Here is a 22,290-nt window from a genome sequence, read left to right as displayed (position 1 = left end):
CTCAAAGACATCAGTTCTTCTGTCATCCTTATTCATTGTCCAGCTCTCAGATGGAAGTGAACGGAAAGGCCTCAGTCAGACGCACGTTTGTCCTCAAACTGATATCATTTACTCCTCAATAACTTGAAGAGGTTTCCCTAATTGCAGACCTTCCCAGTGCAATACATCTCCTGACTTACTTTATCTGTACTTACTTGCTTGCTTATGATGTACAAAAATAGTGATAATATGATTCTAAAAATACCAAAATCCAGAGCTCTCTGTAACTTACTTGAATATGCCAAGCATATTTAAATTCTTCTGTTATTAAGCTAGGACTTAATATTACATAACAGTCTATAACTAGGAGTTTTCATTTTAAAACATTTATAGTAATGTTAATATAATTAGCTGATTGGTGATTTCAGGAAGTTAATGAGTTTTTTTTTTTTGTCACTATAGAAAATGATGAAAGATAATAACTTAGTGAGACATCTGGATGCTTGTGAAACCATGGGAAACGCTACAGCCATTTGTTCAGATAAAACAGGAACATTAACAATGAACAGAATGACAGTTGTCCAAGCTTACATAAATGAAAAACATTATAAGAAGGTTCCGGAACCTGATGCTATTCCACCAAATATTTTGTCCTATCTTGTAACAGGAATTTCTGTAAACTGTGCTTATACATCAAAAATTTTGGTAAGATTTTTTAAATAATTAGTTCCTCTATATTAACATTAATTTTTCAAATCTGTAATGCTATAACTATAGGTATTAAATACTTGAGAGTGGAATTCTTTTATGTCTTTAAAAGACATATTCAAGTTCCTTTTTATTTTGCTTTTATGAGTAATGTCTATTGATCATATACATACTATTTCATTTTTATCTATGTTTTGCACATCCAGTATTCAGAAACTTTTGAGCTCTATAATCAAAGCAGGTGCTTGGTTTTATATTCTTTATAAGCTTAGTTTTTGAAAGACCAGGCTCTCTTATTGTAGAAAATCATTTCTCAAATTTCTTGAAAGAATTTTGAAAATGAATTTAGAATAATAATACTTTATGTACTTGATACATGCCCTGTCTTCTCAAAAGGCCTTACCTTTAAGATAGCCTTTTGACTTTTTCAAAATTAACTCAGAAAAGTAATTCTAGATTTGTACTTTTTAATAATATTTTCAACTTTAATTAAATCTTACTTACAGCTTAAAGCATAAAGTTATATTTTATTTCTTGCTAAATATATTAGTGATTTATATATATGTATGAAAACATTAACAGACTTAATTGAACTGTTGAAAATATATATGATTGGATTCTTGGACTGAAAAATTTCATGATCTTGGCTCTAGATCTTGATTTATCTTTTACTACCTAAATGAGCTTTACTTTTTTCCCCACTGTAAAAATAATCATATCTGCCCTTAATATCATGATGGTGATCATATAATACTTGTGAAGAAACAGTGAAGGAACTAAAGCTTTTCTATGCATTTAACATGTAGAAACTAGGACTAAAGCTTTTCTGTGTCCTTTAATCTGTGTACTTTTCATTTAAGCCATAAAGACATTATCCTAGAGATTTAAATATTAAGGTTTTTGTGAATGTGCAAGTAAACGTTCAGTGATTAAACAATAAAACTTAAGTCCACTCTTGTCAAGAACTACCTATAACTTTTATACTTAACAAATATAATTCCTGCATCATAGTTGTTCCTGTTTTACAGATGTGAAAGTCAAGATTACCTTAGTTGAGTAATTTGCCAGAAGTTCATGGAGCTAGTAACTGAGAGATCTGAACTTAGATCAGTGTAATTCTTACTGAAGAGCTCTATTTTACCTTACATACCTGTGTCCCTCTTGGAAATGCTAACAATCCAACTTTCTTACGTAATTTTATTTTAGAATGTAGCATTATGTATAAAAGAAACAAAGTAAAAATAAAAATTATTATTATTATTATAAATGAAACTTTCATAAATAAACAAAATTATATTAGCTTCTAAACCTTTTTCTCTTACAGCCACCAGAGAAAGAGGGTGGATTACCTCGACATGTTGGTAATAAAACTGAATGTGCCTTGTTGGGATTTCTTTTGGATTTAAAACGGGATTACCAGGATGTTAGAAATGAAATACCAGAAGAAGCACTGTACAAAGTCTACACTTTCAATTCTGTTAGGAAGTCCATGAGTACTGTCCTGAAAAATTCAGATGGAAGCTTTCGAATATTCAGCAAGGGTGCATCTGAGATTATTCTGAAAAAGTAAGAATAAAATCCATAGATTAATAAATTGGTAACTTTAGTTGCTCTGGAATATCTGAATTTTTTCTTTTTTAAAACCTTTTGGGAAGAAGCAAGTTTTATGTCTTTGGCTGGGTAGATAGATAGATAAATAAATGAGATTAATGAATTCTGGTTTAGTTTCTAGAACAGAAAGACTTTAAAACTAGATCTTGAGAAGAATTCTTTTATACCAAAGTAAAGATTATATAAGTTATAATACTGTAGTGTCATATTTAAGTATATTCTGTCATTTTTAATTGTCGGAGTACAGATTAGTAGTATCAGTTTTATCTTTCATGTTTATAAATTTGTTTGTTATTATAGATATTTAAATTTATTTCATTTCTTTAATTCAAGCAAAGAGCTGTTAAAATAATCTTGGAAAAATTGCAGATCATGGAAAATTACAACATTTAAAATGTCTTTAAGTTTTTCATTTGTATAGATGGATAATAATCCAGACAGGGTTTAATGAACACTTGATCAATGGAAGTCTTACAGGATTAAGACAAACTCACTGAAAATATAGTGCATGGTAAATGGGTGCAAAATTTTAAAATGAGGACCACACTGTGAGGAAAGATGAGGGGAAGCTACAACACAGAAAAAGGGAAAGGAATGGAATTGAATCCATATTGTAGGTCACATTGAGGGATCTCATTCCTAGTTGGATATTAGGTAGATGATACAGTAAAATTAATAGATTTTTTAAAAATCAAAACAGATTAGACTTGCATCTAAGTAGTGAATTGTTCTGTTTTCTTTACTAAATAAGGAGTTGATGACTCCCAACTCTGTGCCAGGATAACAAAATAATGCATATAAGACATGTAGCATGGAGCCAGATTGCATATTTATACTAAGGGTTTATAGGGTTTATATTTTGTCATACAGCTTCTTGAATGGACAATTCAAACTTCAGATAAGATTTTTCTTTTTATCTGTTTTTAGTTCAGGCTATTACTGAAAATCTTTTCCAGTAATATGGGGTGGGGGTAGGGAAGAATTGTGTGGAGACCATGTTTGTTTAAACACAAAGTCATTCTTTTTTTCTGATATGGTTAAAATAGAGATAATGAAGTAACTTTCCAGGTAAGGAACTGACTATCAGCTTTTTACCTTGAAAGGAGAAAAATGTATGAAAATTTTGTTAATGACACATTCTATGCCAAAATGGTCCAGTACATCATTTGCTTTTTCCTCTGCCGTTAAAGATTCTTAGTGGAAATTTGAAAAGCACTGCATTTCCAAATGAGAAGTTTCAGACAATATCTAATATCTAATAGATTAAAAAACCCTATAGGAAGGAAAATTAAAAGTGGTATGACTTATGTCTAGAAAAATGTAATTCTCAGGTAATAAATCTCATGATTCTAGGCCTTCCCGTTTACTTAAGTGACATTAGCCATTTTGTTTTTCTTATACTGATATTTGTATTCGACATTTCTTTTTAGGTGTTTCAAAATTTTGAGTGCTAATGGTGAAGCAAAAGTATTCAGACCAAGGGACCGTGATGATATTGTGAAAACTGTGATTGAACCAATGGCATCAGAAGGCCTGAGAACCATATGTCTTGCATTCAGAGATTTCCCAGCAGGAGAACCAGAACCAGAGTGGGATAATGAAAATGATATTGTCACTGGCCTTACGTGCATTGCAGTTGTGGGAATTGAAGATCCTGTGAGACCTGAGGTAATGAAGCATCTGTGGTCTGCATGTGTAAAATCTCTTAGCTGTAGAAGATCTAGTCAGTAACTGGAATCAATTTTCTAGTAAAATTCCTGCTTTTGGTGAGTTTATTTTTTTCTACTTGAACCTGAGAAAATTGAAATTATAGTGCTGATGATGCATACACTACCTTTCTAGAAATTTTCTTTAGACAGTTTCTTTGCTGTTCATAGCACTATTACCTAGAGCAATGTGTTAAACTACATAAGCTTGTCAGTTGATAATTAATACTTTAAAAGGAAGAAAAGACCAAGATGGATGTCGAGAAACTCTCAGTATTCCTCTAGAGCACCAAGAACCCAAAGCAAAGGGAAGAAATCAAGATAGAAAGGAGTTGAGCAGAAGATTACAAAGGGCAGCACAGGAAGACAAAGTATTACAATGAAATGTGCAAGGAGCTGGAGTCAGAAAATCAAAAGGGCCAAACTCGCTCAGCGTTTCTTAAGCTGAAGGAACTGAAGAACAAATGCAGACCTCAAGTTGCAATATTTAAGGATGCTTTGGGCAGACTATTAGATGATCCAGGAAGCATTAAAAGAAGATGGGAAGAGTATATAGAATCACTATACCAAAAGGAATTGGTGGACATGGAAGAATTTCATGAAACAACGTATGAGTAAGAGCCTGTGGTGATGAAGGAAGAAGTTCAAGCTGCTCTGAAAGAATGGGGGTGGGCGGGGGGGAGCCACAAGGTCCTCAGAATTGATGGTATACCGATTGACATATTTCAACAAACAGTCGCTGCCCTGGATGTGCTTACCAAGTTGTGCCACGAAATCTGTAGGACAAGCACCTGGCCACCTGACTGAAAGAGACTTATATTCCAAAGAAGGGTGACCCAACAGAGTGTGGTAATTATTGATCAGTATCATTAATAGCATATGCAAGCAAGAGTCTGTTGAACATTATCAAAAAGTGACAGGAGCATCACATTAACAGAGAACTGCCTGAAGTGCAGGCTGGGGTTTAGAAAAGGCCGTGGTACTAGGGATATTATAACTAATGTCAGGTGGATCTTGACTGAAAGCAGAGAGTAACAGAGCAATGTCTGTCTGTTTAATTGGGCAAAGGCATTTGACTGTGTAGAGCACAATAAACTGTGGCTGACTCTGAGAAGAATGGGAATCTCAGAACACTTGATTGTGCTTATGCGAAACCTATATTTGGACCAAGAGTCAGTCATCAGAACAGAGCAAGGAAACACTGCATGGTTCAAAATTGGGAAGGGTGTACGCCAGGGATGTGTCCTATCTCCAGACCTTTTCAGTCTATATGTGGAACAGATTATCAGGGAGACTGGGCTCTATGAGGAGGAATGTGGCATCAAGATTGGAGGTAGACTCATCAGCAACCTGCATTATGCAGATGACACAACCCTGCGTACTGAAACTGAGGAAGACCTGAAGCACTTGCTGCAGATGGTCAAGACTGCAGCCTTCAAAATGGATTGAAGCTTAACATCAAGAAAACAAAGATTCTCACCACTGGGCCAATTGGCAGCATCACGATGGAAGCCTGTTACAGCTTTTGTTTTCTTGGCTCTACAGTCAACACTCTTGGTACCAGAAGCCAGGAAATTAAAAGACAAATTGCATTGGCAAAGTCTGCTGTCAGAGACCTCTCCAAAGTACTGAAGGGCAGTGATGTCAGTCTGGAGACTAAGGTGCACCTGATACAGTCCATGGTCTTTGCAATTACTTGTTGTGCATCAGAGATCTGCACAATGACTAGGGATGACAGAAGGAGAAGAGTATTGAATATACCATTGACTGCTAGAAGAACAAACAAATTGATCCTGGAGAGGGTGAAGCCAGGCTCCTCCTTGGAAGCAAGGATTCTGAAGCTTTGTCTGACATACTGTGGCAAGGTGGATTTGTCTGACATACTGTTGCAAGGTGGAATTAGTCCTTGGAGAAGGACAACACAGGAGAGGAAGACCCTCGATGAAGTGGACTTGATTCATTGTGGTAATGAGGATAGGTGTGTTGGAAACAAATAAGATTGACATGGGGATAGAGCAGGGTTTAGGGCTGGTCGGTATGTGTCGCAGGTGACTCAACAGCACATAACAACAATACTTTAAGGGAAAAACAAACTTCATTGCTCTCAAGACTCAACTTGTAGCTGACTCAACCCTGGATTTCCCACATTATAAATCACACTAGAGGAGATTGCCCATCTTTCTCCCTCGGAACTGCAAGGGAGTTCGAGCCACCAGAGACGTGCTATCTTTTAAGTTATCTTTCCACAAACTATGCCATCAGAACTCCCTAAATTAAGTAAGTGAAAGTCATTGCCATGGATTAAGAACTCACTCATACCTGTCCCACAAGTGTGTTTATCTTGAGGTTCTAAACTGCTGCCTCCCACAAACGAGTGATAGATTGAAAACACATGCCTTTGTTTGGGTTGGTATTGCAGTTCCTTACCCACTAGACTACCAGTTGTTGTTTTTAGGTACCATTCTATAAATTACACCTCATAGCAACCCTATAAGTAACAGATCTGAACCCTTCCCTATTCTATACCATCCTAACAATCACCAACATGCTTAGGCCCATTGTTAAAATAACTGTGCCAGTCCATCTTGTTGGGGTTATCCTGTCTTTTCCTGACCTTCCACTTTTCACAGCGTGATGTCCTTTTTCAAGGACGGGGTCCTCTGGCAATACTCCCAATATGCCCAAGGATAAAAAAATTTCACCATTCTTGCCTGTAAGGAGTGGAGAACCTTGGTTGCACTTCTCCAAGACAGACCTGCTTGTTCTTTTGGCAGTGTACGGAATATTCCGTATTCTTCTACACCACAACTCAAAGGCATAAGTTCTTCCCCTAAATTATGTATTGTTTGGTGTATCATTGAATCAGAAGCAACTCATCGCTAACCCTCCAGTGAGTTTTTAGAGTCGGCAAACTGCACAGGATGAGATTGCTCTTTTTCTCCCATGGTGCACCTGGTGAATTCAGACTTTAGATTGGCAGTGCAACCTCCTTACCACTAAGCCACCATACCTCCTTCATAAGTTATGTAACAGATACCATTAGAATGTTTTGAGTATCTAAACCAACATTCTTCAGTAGACCTTACTGCATTGAGAACAATTTTCTCGAAGTACAATATCCACCAGCTAGCTGCATATGACGTTGAGTTTCTAAGGAAAGCTAGTACAATTTAAAAACTGAATGTCTATTTGAAGTAGGCATATATAACAATAATGATATCAATGCTGTAAAGGATGTCACTCTAGACTTCTTTTTTTAAAAAAAATATATTGGAAGTTCATTAATTAAAAACCAAAATATCCATTGAGTGTTAGATAAAAAGCATTGGAATAAGCCCCTGACCAAGCTTGAAGTAATAGTGTTCTTTTATTACGTCCTTATAAAGTGTTCTAGCCTATTTCAAATGCCTTACACATATTATATAGTAATTCAGTTCTGTGAGGTCTGAGTACTACGACTCTCAATTGACAAATTTTTTTTTTTAAAAAAAGGAGACATAGAGGTTGGTCCTAGACAGTACAACTAGTGTGAGTTAAATCTTAGCTGTCCTGTCAAAAAATGCATGTGCCTAGAAATCCCTCCTGTTGGGAGTGGCAGTTGGTGGTTGAGTGATGTAATTCTCAACTTCCTACAGGTTCAGTTCATTGCTAACATACTCCTGTCAGCCACCACTCACCTGTCACTGAAGGTTTTCATATTGCTGTGATGATGTTAAACAGACTTAAAACAGAGCTGCCAGGCTAAAACAGACTAGGAATAAAATCTGGTTATCTGCTTCCAAAAATTAGCCAATGACTACTATAGATCATAGCTATCTCTTCTCATTGTGCTTGAGATTGTCATGAGTACAGGGCCAAGTCTACAGGACTCCCTAAAGGTTAGTTATCTTAAAGAATTATGTTATTAGTTAGACCAGGAAACATGTGCTTAGTAATAAGCACATTCTGAACAAAGGAAACAATGTGAGTAAAGCACAGGACTTTGTCAACTAATTGATCTGTAGAAAACTTGATTTGATAACCTAATATGTTGTACCAGGTACTCTTCTAAACCCTGAAAATAAGTGTACAAAATAGCCATAATGTTTGTATTCTGAAGAGGGGGAATGTTGTTGTTGTTACGTGCTGTCAAGTTGCTTGCGACTCATAGCAACCCGACATACAACAGCCCTAAACCCTGCTCTATCCTGTGCCAATTGCGCTGCCTCTGACACACCCATCCCGATGACCCCAGTCACTGAATCAATCCACCTCATAGAGGGTCTTCCCCTCCTGTGCCGTCCCTCCACCCTCACAAGTATGATGTCCCTCTCCAAAGACCTGTCCCTCCTTACAACATCTCCAAAGTATGTCATACGAAGCCCCAGAATCCTTGTGTCCAAGGAGTAGCCCGGTTTAACCCTCTCCAGGATGAATCTGTCTGTTTTCCTGGCAGTCCATGGTACATTCAGTACTCTTCTCCAGCACCACAGCTCAAAGGCATCAATTCTCCTCCTATCCTCCCTAGTCAGTTGTCCAACTCTGATGCATAACAAGTGATTGCAAAGACCATGGCCTGTGTTAGACGCACCTTAATCTCCAGAGACACACCGTTGCTCTTGAGTACTTCAGAGAGGTCCCTAACAGCCGACTTTTCTATCGCAATACGTTTTTTTATTTTCTGGCTGCTGGTGCCAAGAGTGTTGACTGTGGAGCCGAGCAAACTGAAGCTGTGAACAATCTCAATCTCTTCGCCATCCATCCTGATGCTGCCAATTGGTCCAGTGGTGAGAATCTTTGTCTTCTTGACATTGAGCCTCCGTCCATACTGAAGGCTGCAGTCCTTGACCCTCCGCAGCAAGTTCATGAGGTCCTCCTCAGTTTCAGCAAGCAGGGTTATCTTATCTGCATAACGCAGATTGTTAATAGATCTTCCACCAATCCTGACTCCACACTTCTCCTCATAGAGCCCCGCCTCTCAGATAATCTGCTCTGCATACAGGTTGAAAAGGTATGGAGACAGGATACATCCCTGGCGTACACCCTTCCCAATTTTGAACCATGCAGTGTTACCCTGTTCTGTTCTGACGACTGCTTCTTGGTCCAAGTATAGGTTTCGTATTAGCACGATTAAATGTTCTGGGATTCCCATTCTTCTCAGAGTCAGTCAGTTTGTTTATGATCCACGCAGTCAAACGCTTTTGCATAATCAATGAAACACAGATATACATTCTTCTGGTATTCCCTGCTTGCAGCTAAGATCCATGTAATATGAGCTACAATATCCCTAGTACCATGACCCCTTCTAAACCCAGCCTGAACTTCTGGCAGTTCTCTGCTGATGTGCTATGGGGGAATAGCCAAGGAAAATAATAGCTGCATGGACAGTACACCAAGTGAAAACACATTTTTAAAAAAATCAGACTTGGTCCCTACCTTCAGAGATATTGCATTCTGGATGGTATACAGAGACAGGGAGGGTGACATTAAATAAAACAGTTAAAAGTGTGATAAGGGCCAGGAAGGCTCTCCACAGGAGACCACATTTAAGAATTTCTGAGGATATGGTATTTAAGTTGAGAATATACAGCCAATATACTAATACTAATACTATACACTTAGCTGCAGGAAGAATATTCCAGGCAAGGGGAACCAAAAAAGTATAGAGGCTTAAAGTTGAGAGAAGTATTTCGTGATTTCAAAGATGGTAAGGAGGCCAGTATGGCTGTAAGTGTAGAGAAAAGGGGGAGGAGGGAGACAAGATTATATTTGGCCTTACTAGACCATAAGGACTATATTCTAAAATGCAGTGAGAAGTCATTAACAAAAATTCAGATTTATGTTGTTAAAATACTATTTTGGATACTGAGTACGAAGTAGATTAGAGGGGAGAGAGGAGTAAGCAGGGAAGGCAGTGAAATTACTGCCACGATCCAAACAGCAGATGATCATGGTTTAGAGATGATTGTGACAGACAATATGGAAAAGAAAAGATTTTAAAATAAATAGAGATAGAACCAATAGGATTGATTCTGTTGAGTTTAAGTATACCTATTTTGACATTCTGTGACACTCAAGTTAGTGTATGTCAAGTGGGCATTTGGATCTAGAGGTCTGCAACTTGTCTGTCTGTCCTGGAGAATTCACAAGTGAGTCTAAATGAGATGAGGGGAAAATGTTGTGACTATAAAAAAATGGTGTAAGACTGAGATACTTGAACAATTACCAGTGTTACTAGAGAAGCAGGAACTAGACTCTAAATTACAAGCAGGACTAGGTCTGTGGTACCAATGTAGTAGATAATCATAACGAACAGCCTTTTAGAAATCATTGTGAGTTCAGTATTGAGTTTTGGAATTTAAAATGCTAATGAACATACCAGTGGATACTTTCACCAAAAGAAAGCCATTAAAAGTTTTATACATTGATGTGTGACCTAAAATGTACCTAAATGTATTACTAAATTAGGTTGTCTTTAACTTTTGCCCTTTAAAAACGTTGGTAATTTATGTCCTTAGCATTGAGATTGATGAAAATCTTTATATCTTCTTCAGTATTTGGTACTTATTTTTCTGTATCACAAAATGGAATAGATACTTTTATACCAGCATGTTACTGTAGTTATGTACCATTCAGTGAGTCAGAACCAATTCATAGCTGACCCTCCAGCAGGTTTTCAGAGGTGGTAAATTGTACAGGAAAGGATTGCCCATCTTTCTCCTGTAGAGCAGCTGGTGGATTCAAATCCTGTACTTTTGGGTTGACAGTGCAGCTTCTTACCGCTTAACCATCAGAGTATGTCATATGAAAGCTTTCTCTGAACTGTATATGCATGGTTTAAGGAATCTTGATGAATTAGATATCTGGAACAAATCCAGCTTTATGGCATATATTTACTGGATATTTGATCTTTCTTTTTTTTTTTTTTTTCTTTTCTTTTTTTAAAGTGGAGGTAGTTTTTTAATTTTAAGTGGAAATATTTGGTGTTTATTAAGTAGCTCCAAAAGCACACTCCACAGTTAAATGTTCAGCTACTAACAGGAAGGACACTGGTTCAAACCCACCAGCCATTCCACAAGAGAAAAATGTAGCAGGCTTTTCCTATAAAGCTTCCAGTTGTGAAAGGGTTGGACTCCTAGCTTCCCTGTAGGACAAAGTAGGACTTTCTGTAGGGTCTCCAAGGCTATAAATTTTTATGGAAACAGACTGCCGCATCTTCCTCACACAGAGTGCCTGGTGAGTTCAGGCCTCGAACTTTTTGGTTGGCATCTGAGTTGCACCACCAGGTTTTCTCTCCACAAAGACTCACTCACTCCCATTGAGTCAGTTCCAGCTCATCAAGTTTTTTCAAGGCTCGCAGACAACTTGATGGCACATAACAACAACAACAACAAATCTTTTATGGAAGGAGAGCGCCCTTATTTCTCATCTGTAACAGCTGTTGAATTCAAACGACTGAACTTTTAGTTAGTTGGTTAAATTGTATGGTGTGCCACAAGGGCCTCCGTAAAGATTACAGTCTTGCAAATCTTAGGATGCCGTTTTTATCTCCTATTTATTCACTGTGGTCTGGAATCACCTTGACAAAACAAGTAGTCAATAAATGTTAGACTTTCTCAAGCGTTATTTTTCACACAGTTAGATTTAGACTGGTTTGTTGTTTTGTGGGGTTCCCCCCCCTCTTATTCATTGTTTCTGTGTCAAGATAATTTGAGGATACAGCCTAATCAATGAGAGCATAGAATTTTCTTTCTCTTAAATGAGATATTAGGGCAAATATTATTTATAGGACTGATGGTTTTCAAAATCAAACATTGGTTATTTAAGAAATAATCTGGGCATACTCTGTTCTTAAGTAAACACTTAACAGATCCATCTTATGGTAATAGAAGATATAAAAAGATTGCTATTAGTGGAGTCAAGAAATACTGGCTATCTTGAGAAGAAATTAAACTTAGAAGTATTTATGATCGTTAAATGTAATGGATATTTGGTAGGATTTCCAGCCCAGTCTGTAAAATACTCATTTTCTTAATGTTACAGAATTTTTTTCTCTCTCTCTCTTCCTGTATAACCCAGGTACCTGAAGCAATAAAGAAATGTCAGAGGGCTGGAATTACTGTGCGGATGGTCACTGGTGATAATATTAATACTGCTCGGGCTATTGCTACCAAATGTGGTATCTTACATCCTGGAGAAGATTTTCTATGCCTGGAAGGTAAAGATTTCAACAGAAGAATACGAAATGAGAAAGGAGAGGTAAGGCCTTCTCTCTCTCTTTTTTTTTTTTTTAACTCTTTTTTAGGAATTATTTTTAACAACTACGTACTGAAAATGCCATTGTTGTTTACCTTCAAGTCTGAACCTACCCATATCTGACCCTCTAGTAGGTTTTCAGAGGCAATTAATCACACAAGAGGCGATTGATTACCCGTCCTTCTCCCATGGAGCAGGTGGTGTATTTGAATTGCATACAACCTTTGGGATTACAGGAGAGCTTCTTACGACTAGGCCACCAGAGCTTCCTACACATGCATTACACATGTATTAATGTAGTCCAAAGCTAATGTAGATTCCAGAAGATAAAATTATGTGACAAAACACCTAAGGGAGTGTGTGCTAGTCAGTTTCAGAAGTACAATATGTATCAGGAAATATTGCAAGATTTTGTAACGATTGATAAGGAACATACTTGAAACTGAGATTTTTATGCTAAGGTATAAAATAGTAATATAATAAGAATTACCATTTTCTTAGGCAATGGGGAGATTTTACAAATCTGGTCTTAATACTGATTAAAATAGCAGTGGTTTTCAAATTTGAGCAATCTCAGAGTGACAAGGAAATCACAGCCTGGTAGGCCCCACCCCAGGGTTTCTGATGAGATAAGCCTCGGGTGGTAACTCAAGAATTTGCATTTCTGACAAGTTCTCAGGAGTTGCTAAGACTACTGATGTTAACCACACTTGAGACCCACTGATGTATATGATAACTAATTTGCAGTTAGGAAACTAACTTCAGGCACATTTTTAACTTTGATAAAAATTTATAGATTGAGCAAGAGCGGATAGACAAGATTTGGCCAAAGCTTCGAGTGCTTGCAAGATCATCTCCTACTGACAAGCATACACTGGTTAAAGGTGAGTCAGTATTTGTGCTGTTTCATTATTTCTTAATAGTAAAATGTCTTCTACTTTGGAAAATATTAATAGATACTAAATTTAGATTCGATCATGCATATCATCTTTTCTGATAAAATCTAACCTTATTTATTTGTGCTACTTTAAGTGAATTAATTGACATTTGGTGTTTAAATAAGACTACTTGCTCCTTATTTGACTTTGCTTCTAGAATTGGTCTTTACCTAACATCTAGACAGTTTTCATTTTTCTATGTTTATCTAATTATCTTTTTAAAATATTGAATCTGTAAAATTCTTTAATGAGGATGTCTTTAAAGTACAAATATTTACATTTATTTAAGGTATAATTGACAGCACTGTCTCAGAACAACGCCAGGTTGTAGCTGTAACTGGTGATGGTACCAATGATGGCCCAGCACTGAAGAAAGCAGATGTTGGATTTGCAATGGTAGGAACTTACCTATTCTAGTATTCAGATGTAAATTATTGACTGATTTTTGCTTTTAATTACTCTTTAAGAAAATTCTGATTTCAGTGTAAAATTTTAAATCTATTGAAATTCATAACTGATTTTTTATATTAAAATCAATTTGACGAATAATCAGTAGACCTAAACTTGTATATTGGTATATAGGTGTAATTAGTTGATATACATTTATTTAATAGAATAAATTGGGGGATAGGGAGGTAGATCTTATAAACAATTTTATCAATATCAAAACCTTGTATTTAAAATATTTAGTGATCTGTCCTCATGAAAACTTGATAGCAACCATCTTTATGCAAAAGACATGCTTAGAATAGTTTTGTTTTAATTAAAAATACAACTGACAGTTTTCCATTAGGCTGAAAATGTCTCTTAAAGAGTAATTGAATGTCATGAATTAGTATGTGAACATGATCTTTTTGGGGGAAAAAAAAAACCAAAAAACTTTTATTCACAAAAATGTCTAACTTTAGATTTGACTAAGTATTAGGAAATTTTAGCTTGTTATACAAGTGTTACGTATTGATGAAATGTTTAGCATAAAATGGGTACCTTGAATTAGCTATATATAAACAAAAAATGATTGTAGTTATTAAATCTTTGAATTCATTTCTTCCAGTTTTCCATCTTGGACATAAGTCATAATACTACCAGTAACCATAGGAAATTAAGTATTTTACTTTTCCCCAGTTAAACATATCCATAGGTATAATCAAACTAAACTCTCAAACCAAATACTTTTCCTGCACATGCAGCAGAATCATTTGACTGCAGAATTTGTTCTGAATTTGTTCCTCTAATGGAGAAGGTTGAGAGATACTTTCTCCCAACATTTTGCTACTTCATTAGAGAGTTGAAAAGAAAGGAGGACAGTATTCTCCTGTGTGATTTATAGCCTCAGCAACCCAATAGAGGGTTAACTTTTGAGTTGGTTGGTTGGTTGGTTAGAAATTTAGAAGAAACACTATGGTTCTTTTAACAGGAAGAAGGGAGATGGGTAGAACTTGATTTTTTTGTTAATTTTTTAAACAGCAGGTTTCTGTTGGTTAATTTTTCTGAACTGAAAGGTTTCGCCCTGTCACGTCCCATATTTGATTGGCAGATGTGTCCAGGATGAGCTTCTGAAGACTGGTGAGGAGTAGTGAAAGAAGTACTTGAGGACTCTTCCTTTTTGTTTAGGAATTCATCACTATTTTTTATCATTTAGTAGGAATGGGGGAAGGAAAGTAGAGGCATAAGGGATATGCTCCTTTTAACAGCTGACTGTGAACTCAATTTACATAACAAAATACCGTTTTTAAAAGTTTGTAAGACAGGCACCAAACAGAAACACAGTACAATGGCTGTTCTGTTTTTAAGGGTTTTTTTTGTTGTTGTTGTTGTCATTCTTTAATGATAACTTATCAAAACTCTTTTTAAAAGACAGGAAAAAGAATAAGTGTATAGATGACTTTACAAAAGAAATGTATGTGTACCTTATTAGTTTTCAGTACTTTCAGATTTTCCCTTTTAGTAATTTCCATTAAATTCTTTTATATAACAAGTCTCTGTTGGCATATAATATTACTGTGATTGTTTTTTTCTCAAGTACAGTTCACCACATGTACAGATATTTCTGTCATCAATGACAATGTTTGTGGTATAACCAAATACATCTATGGTCCTAAAACTTTCCCTAAAATAATTAAAATACTGTCTTTAAATTTTATTTGAATTAGTAAGGGATTCAAGTTTTGGCTTCCTGAAACATTAAAATGCTATTTTTAAATATATGGTATAGAAATAAATAGAAATAGTCTCTGCCTCTTAAGTGTTCTGCAGACATGGCAAGTAAGTAAGAATCACAGCAGCGTAATAGCCATAGAAGGCAAGATCCAATAGCCGTAGAAGGCAAGATCCTAAAAGTCTTAAAAGAGGAGTCCTTAACTCTGTCTATAGAGACTGGGAAAGGTTTTCCTATAGAGGTACCATTTGAACTGAGAGGGAAGAACATTTAGAAGAGACTGGCAAGAAACCCATGGTGATGAAATATAGTTTGTATACTGCTTAAACGACAAAGTAACACTTTACCACCATGGTTTCCTCAGCTGTAACTGTCTCCCAATGGCCTGTTGGTGGAATGCAACAACAGACCTTTCTATTAGCACTGCTAGCACTTAACCACTGCTCCACCAGAATTCCTTAGAAGTGAAATAATCATTATTTTTTTCTTAATTCTTCCATTATAATAAATCATACTAAAATAACTGAAAGAGAGTAGGGTGCTTAGTGGTTGAGAATCTGGGAAGATTGACAGGGCAAATGGCTTTATATGCCAAAATAAGGAGTTCTGGGTTTTATCCTTTTGGTTAGTATTTCCTAAAAGTTTTGATGGTGTGAAATAAACTTGGAAACTCAAAACTACTTTACTCTATTGTCTTTCTTTTTTTTTATTTATGTTTCTCAAGCTTATTTGACAATCTTGCATACTTTCACATTGCCATTGAACGGAAACAGACTCATAGCTAACCATCCAGGGGTTTACAGAGGTTGTAAATTGCAAAGGAGGTTGCTCATCTTTCTGTTGCAGAGCAGCAGGTGAATTTGAACTGTGCACATGTGTATGTCAGCACAGCTCCTTAATGCTAGGCTACCAGAGCAGAGCTCCCTGTCTGTGTTTGACAGGAAAACTAGTTTTTATTTGAACAGTGATTAATATCTTACCTATTAAATGCTTAAGAGTTTTGAATGGAGTATTGGTAGCTTTCACATTTACACTAATTTATCCCCAGGTTCTCCTTTCAATACCTCAGACATCTGACCTCTTACAAGTTTCATCTTCTTGGCAGTATCTTAGATTTTCTGACATCATTTAACCTAGACTGACTGTTTGCTAATCCTTGCTACACAGCTATTTTATTGATCTCCTGCACCGTTATTGGGTTATATTTTTATTTTATGGATTTGATACTATAGTCTTTTAGTTTCTTCTCTCATCTGTTAGAATTACTTTTAATAATTTCCCAAGGAAAAGTTCATGGGAAGTAAGTTAATTTACTATGAATGATTTTTTTTGTCTTCCATCCTTCTTCTTTCTTAATATGATGTAATCTAAAAATTTGGGTTAGAAACCATTAGCATTCAGAATTTTAAATCCATTCTTCCAGTGTAAGTCATACTATTATGAATATCGAAACCTTTCATTCTCTTCAGAGACTTGTAGATCCTTTGCTTTCATTTCTCTGAAATGTCATGTGTAATTGTCTTAGAGTAGATTTTTAATGAAAATTCTACTCCAATCTTAAATTTTCCTATTACTTGTATTTCTTCTCTACTGTTTCTTTCTGCAGTTTCCCCTGCTATATCCCGTTCTCCCCTTTTGTTTGGACCTCTTGGACTGACCTGTTTTCTAGGGCTTTTTCTATACCTCTGCTGTCATTACTTTAATTTCAGGACTGTTTCCTAAAGTTTTTATTGTTGGTTCAATTTCATTACGTATTTGATATCTAAGTGTTTTCTTTTTTATAAAAATATCTGAAATTTTCCTTTAGCAGTTTTTGTTGTTTTATTGCTAAACCTGTTACCTTTCTGTGTATTATCTTCTCTCCCCTGCCTTACATTTTTTAATTTAAATTTAATTTTATTTAATTTACATTTTATTATGAGTGTTAACATCTGGTGGATTCGAACCATGTACCTCTGGTATTGCAGTGCAGCTTCTTGCTACTAGGCCACCAGAGCTGACCATATTTTTAAAAATTAGGCTTTCATCTGCTGCAGAGATTTTGAGTTCTCACTATCTTGAGAGTTAGTAATTTCCTCAGATATTTTAGTTGTCTGTGAGGAGCTGGAAAGGTCTTTCTGTTGGTGGGATTTGTCATGTGGAATCAATGTCATGTTGAATTAGTCCCTACTCATGGCAGTCTTGTAGTACAGCTTCCTTGGCCTAGTGTCCTAAACTGTAGACTTCAGAGGAGCAGAATGTTTTAACTTTGCTTCTGCACAATGGCTATTGAATAGGAATTACCAACCTTTCAGTTAGCAATTGAGTCTTAACCTTGCTTTTCCTTAGGGATCCTTTGATTGTATATTTTTAGGCCAATTAGATCAATCACAAAAAGAGTCTTCAGCTTTTCTGTGTAGAGAACAATCTTGTATCTACTGTACCGTAGGTCTCAACATTCAGTAAATAGAATTATTGTTGTTAGCTCCCCCCCTTTTTTCCTGTATAATGAGTAACATTATGAGTTGCTTAGCAGAAAATCAGTAGTAGGAACCCACCAGCCACTCTGTTGGAGAAAGATGGGTAGTCTCCTCCCATTAAGATTTACAGCTTTATAAACCCAAAGAAGGGACAGTATGAGTCAGAACCAACACAGTGGCCAAGAAATTTTGTTTTCAGTCTGGGGTTTGTCTGTTTTCCCCTTCATTGTGACAGTGCTGCATTCAGCAGTGCCTGCTATTCTAATTAAGATATTCTCTGTCATATCCTGTCTAGCAAATAGGCAGGCATTCTTCTGCTAAGGCATGGATCGAAGAGGGACTCAATTGATTTATATAATACATGTACATGAAAATGCACAAGTTATAAGCATATAGGTAATAAATTATCCTCTGTCCATAGACCTGTTCTATGCAGATTGAAGAGAAGAATACTATTTACACCCCATTCCCTAGAAGTCTCATTTCTATTCTTTTCCAGTTTTCCCTTCCCCCTGAGATTGCTGAGTTTAGTTTGCAGGGAATGAGCTTATTGGCACCTCTCTCACTGTTTTGGGCATATTCTACCTCTTCAGTGGCTCACAGTAAAACACAGAATGCTAGTTTTATGTTTTTCCTTTTTTCATAAAAGTCCATGGACATTTGGATTGTTCATACTTTGGGCTTTCAGGATACATCTTCATTGTTTTTAGACTTTTCAAAGATCTCCGTTTTTATTTGTCTTCATCGCTACTTCCAGAGTTACCTCAAACTCATTGATATCAGGTTGGAACCTACTCATAACTGACCCTCTTTTAAGATGCAGAGGCTGTAACTCATACTTGGGACTCTCCACCTTTCTGCCTTGGAGTTGCTGGTAGATTCGAACTGCCAGAGAGGCATGCCCTTTGAGTTAGCAACACAGCTTCCTTTGGATTACTAGTGCTTCAAAATGCTAAACCTTAGAAAGGTTCTCCAGTACACCAAGGGTTTCCATTCTGCTTTCCTTACTGTTGGCTGAGGATTGGCTGTCTTGTGTCTGCTAAATTACTTGCCATTTGGCTATCTCCTTTCTGACCAGAGTTTCCTTTACTGTTTGCTTTCCAGTTTTCTTTGTTTTAATGGCAATTTTGTTTTGTCTTGTCTTTTTAAACACCTTTTTATATGACTGTTGGAAGGAATTTAGGTAAATGTCTCTATTTATTTTTAATCCAACTTAAACTTTATTTTCAGTTCTTCAATCTTTAAATTTAGTTTACATAGATGTCTTCCTGAGATATATCTTAGAATAACTAAATTACATTTTTTACAGTAAATTTAAATCAGTAATTGTTTTTTATTTCCTAATTTTATACTATTTTTTTAATATTTAAAAGTTCTATTTTAAACATTTAGTCTAATTCCCAGAATTTTTTTTACTAGGGTATTGCTGGAACTGACGTAGCTAAAGAAGCGTCTGATATTATTCTCACAGATGACAACTTTACAAGCATTGTTAAAGCAGTTATGTGGGGACGAAATGTCTATGACAGCATCTCAAAATTCCTTCAGTTCCAGCTTACTGTTAATGTAGTAGCGGTGATTGTTGCTTTCACGGGTGCCTGTATTACTCAAGTAGGTGACAGCTTATTTATTGAAACTTCCTTATTATTAAAGCGCAAAAAAAAATTTATGTATCTTTAAAAATACTTACTATTTAAATAAGCAGAAACTTAATATTTTAGGTTAATTCCTTTAAGATTGTAATCCTATTCTTGTTCTGATCTTTAAGTTTTTAAAATACTAAAGGCTTTCTGAGATATGCTGAGTCCCTGGTTAGTTGTGAATATCTATTAGGAAACATATCTTTTTTAGGATTCACCGCTTAAGGCTGTGCAGATGCTATGGGTAAACCTCATAATGGATACGCTCGCTTCCCTGGCTCTGGCAACCGAACCACCCACTGAGTCTCTTTTGCTTCGGAAACCTTACGGTAGAAATAAGCCTCTCATCTCACGCACAATGATGAAGAATATTTTGGGTCATGCGTTCTATCAACTTGTGGTAGTCTTTACACTCTTATTTGCTGGTAAGAATTTTATCTCTAACAAAACTTCGATTAATTGATTCTATTCCAAGCCAGTAATCATCCAGGTTATTCTAATATTATATTTTTTAAGACATTAGTTCTGTTCCCCATTCATTATTTATCTTTAGTTTCTCCTCTTTTCCATGGAATGCTTAGTAAAGTTTGAGAATCTTTGATAAAAAATGCCATCGAGTGTAAAGAATCTTCTGTCTCTGACAGTAACACACATATATGACCTTGTGTACATCATCATAGTTTGAGGGACTTTCATTTCATCAAATATAGATTTTATACTAGATAATCTCAGATTCCTTTCATCTCTTATTTCCTGTGCTGTCTTTTGAGATCAGATGAAGGGTTTGACTTACTTAACTATTTCATACTTCTTAAAGTGTTAACTTATATTGTATGTTAACTACAAAATATTAATTTTCTGTTTTTTTCAGGAGAAAAATTTTTTGATATTGATAGTGGAAGGAATGCTCCTTTGCATGCTCCTCCTTCAGAACATTATACTATTGTTTTCAATACATTTGTGCTGATGCAACTTTTCAACGAAATAAATGCCCGGAAAATTCATGGTGAAAGAAATGTATTTGAAGGAATCTTTAATAATGCCATCTTCTGCACAATTGTTTTAGGCACTTTTGTGGTACAGGTGAGTACTATTGTAGCAGATAGTTTACAATTTCATTTTTATTTGGGAAGCATTTGGTGAGCAGCGAACTTGTTACCTTGATGATGATGATAATTTTTAAAAGTGTTTGAAGAATCTTTTTTTTCTTTCCCTGCCCATATCAGATGGGTAATGTGCCCAGTCTTAACAAAGTTTAAAGGGTGACAAATCCACAAAAGCATGAACACCCAATCATCATGCTTATGAACCAGAAAAGGGAGTGTTTAAAATATTTTAAGTGACAGTTTCTTCCATTATAAAATTCTAAATATAAAGAATACTTAAGGTTCTGTCATTTTGGTTTCTCCTACTTTCTTCAGTTGTAATTGTGCATTTTGCACTATTATTATCAAATCTATGAAAATGCTGTTGTTGTTTTTATAATAGGCTTTAGTGTTACCAGATCACTTAAGGGCTTCTAGCAGTTAATAGTTTTATTTCTTTAGTTCATTGATGAATAAAGATTTTTACGTGAATATTTTAAAATACATGTAATTCTCAATCTATCATGTGGTATATACCAGATTTTTTCTTTTGTGATGTCAAAAACAAGACCCAAGAGGAAGTAGAGAAAGGAGTATCCACTATAGGAATGAAATTTGCTTACATTAGTTTTAGGTAACTCACAATTTGTATGTTTATATGACTTTTGGTTTTGGAGGTTTTTTTAAATTCATTATTGTTAATGAAAATTTACAGAGACTTTGGCTTTCCATTCATTCATTGTTGCTCTTTTTTCCCCCCTCCCAGTCCTCCCCCTCAGTACACTACCCTCTTGAAAAAGTAAAAGAAAAATTCTTTCATTGTTTTACAATCACTCCCCCCAGGTCCATTCCACTATTGCAGCCGTCTCTCTGAACTCCTCTCTTGACAAAAATACCTAATCACATATCCCTTTTAAACAGTATTCTCCCTCATGTGTTTCAATGCAGTCTACATTATTAAAACCATATTTATCAGGCTCCCCCCCAACCCCGAGGTCAGTCCTATTTTACAACAGTAGCACCATGCAGTATTTGTCCTTTTTTGACTGAGATACTTCACTCAGCATAATGTCCTCCAGGGTCTCCCATTTTGAATAATATTGCATGAGTTCCTTGTTTTTTTCCAATGCAGTATAGTATTCCATTGTGTGAACATACCACAGCTTCTCTGTCCATTTGTTTGTTGATGGGCACTTGGGCTGTTTCAAACTCCTTTCTGTTGTGAACAAAGCTATGATGAACATGGGTGTGCATTATCTGCTTGGATGTCGGTTATGGTCTCTTTTAGGGTATATTCCCAGTAGTGGAATTGCTGGGTCAAATGGTATCTCTATTTGCAACTTTTTAAAATTACATTTTATTAATTTTAATGAACATTTATAGAGGTTTGGATTTCCATTCATTCATTGTTAAACTATTTTCTCTATCCCCCACCAGTTCGTTCCTCTTGTCAAAACCAGTTCTGATTAATCTCCTTTGTCAGTGTGTCCTTTGCCGTTCCCTATCACTCCTCCCTGAGAGAGACTTCACCCTGATTCATAAGGAAAAGGGGACGGCGTATTCTCTTAGCTACTTCCTGCTGGAAAAGGGACACTGTAGGTTTCAGGGCGAGGATCTTCTCTCACTACTCTAAAGGGCCCCTTTGGCATTAGGAAACACGTAGACTATTGTGGAGATTGATTTTGGAATTTACATGCACTGTTATCACTTGTGCTTACCCATACATGTTCATATCCTTGAAGATGTATCATGAAACTGTTGCAGCCTAGAA

General features: G+C 36.0%; 1 protein-coding gene across 4 annotated transcripts in view; it reads left to right on the top strand.

The window, feature by feature from the left end:
• ATP2B1 (ATPase, Ca++ transporting, plasma membrane 1) overlaps window positions 1-22,290 on the top strand; it is a 73,381-nt gene that overhangs the window by 31,439 nt on the left and 19,652 nt on the right. For all 4 annotated transcript variants that reach the window (XM_006889503.1, XM_006889506.1, XM_006889504.1 and 1 more), the window contains 9 exons: window positions 442-684; window positions 2,012-2,253; window positions 3,729-3,966; window positions 12,063-12,242; window positions 13,036-13,123; window positions 13,467-13,573; window positions 19,214-19,405; window positions 19,646-19,859; window positions 20,306-20,517. In XM_006889503.1, the coding sequence (XP_006889565.1) occupies window positions 442-684; window positions 2,012-2,253; window positions 3,729-3,966; window positions 12,063-12,242; window positions 13,036-13,123; window positions 13,467-13,573; window positions 19,214-19,405; window positions 19,646-19,859; window positions 20,306-20,517 (1,716 nt within the window). The remainder of the gene's footprint in view (window positions 1-441; window positions 685-2,011; window positions 2,254-3,728; window positions 3,967-12,062; window positions 12,243-13,035; window positions 13,124-13,466; window positions 13,574-19,213; window positions 19,406-19,645; window positions 19,860-20,305; window positions 20,518-22,290) is intronic.

The sequence above is a fragment of the Elephantulus edwardii genome, unplaced genomic scaffold (genome assembly GCF_000299155.1).
Source record: "Elephantulus edwardii isolate Elephantulus edwardi_28Jun2011 unplaced genomic scaffold, EleEdw1.0 scaffold00078, whole genome shotgun sequence".
Taxonomy (NCBI): domain Eukaryota; kingdom Metazoa; phylum Chordata; class Mammalia; order Macroscelidea; family Macroscelididae; genus Elephantulus; species Elephantulus edwardii.
Note: the sequence above shows the minus strand (reverse complement) of the source record. Positions and strands in the feature narration are given on the sequence as shown.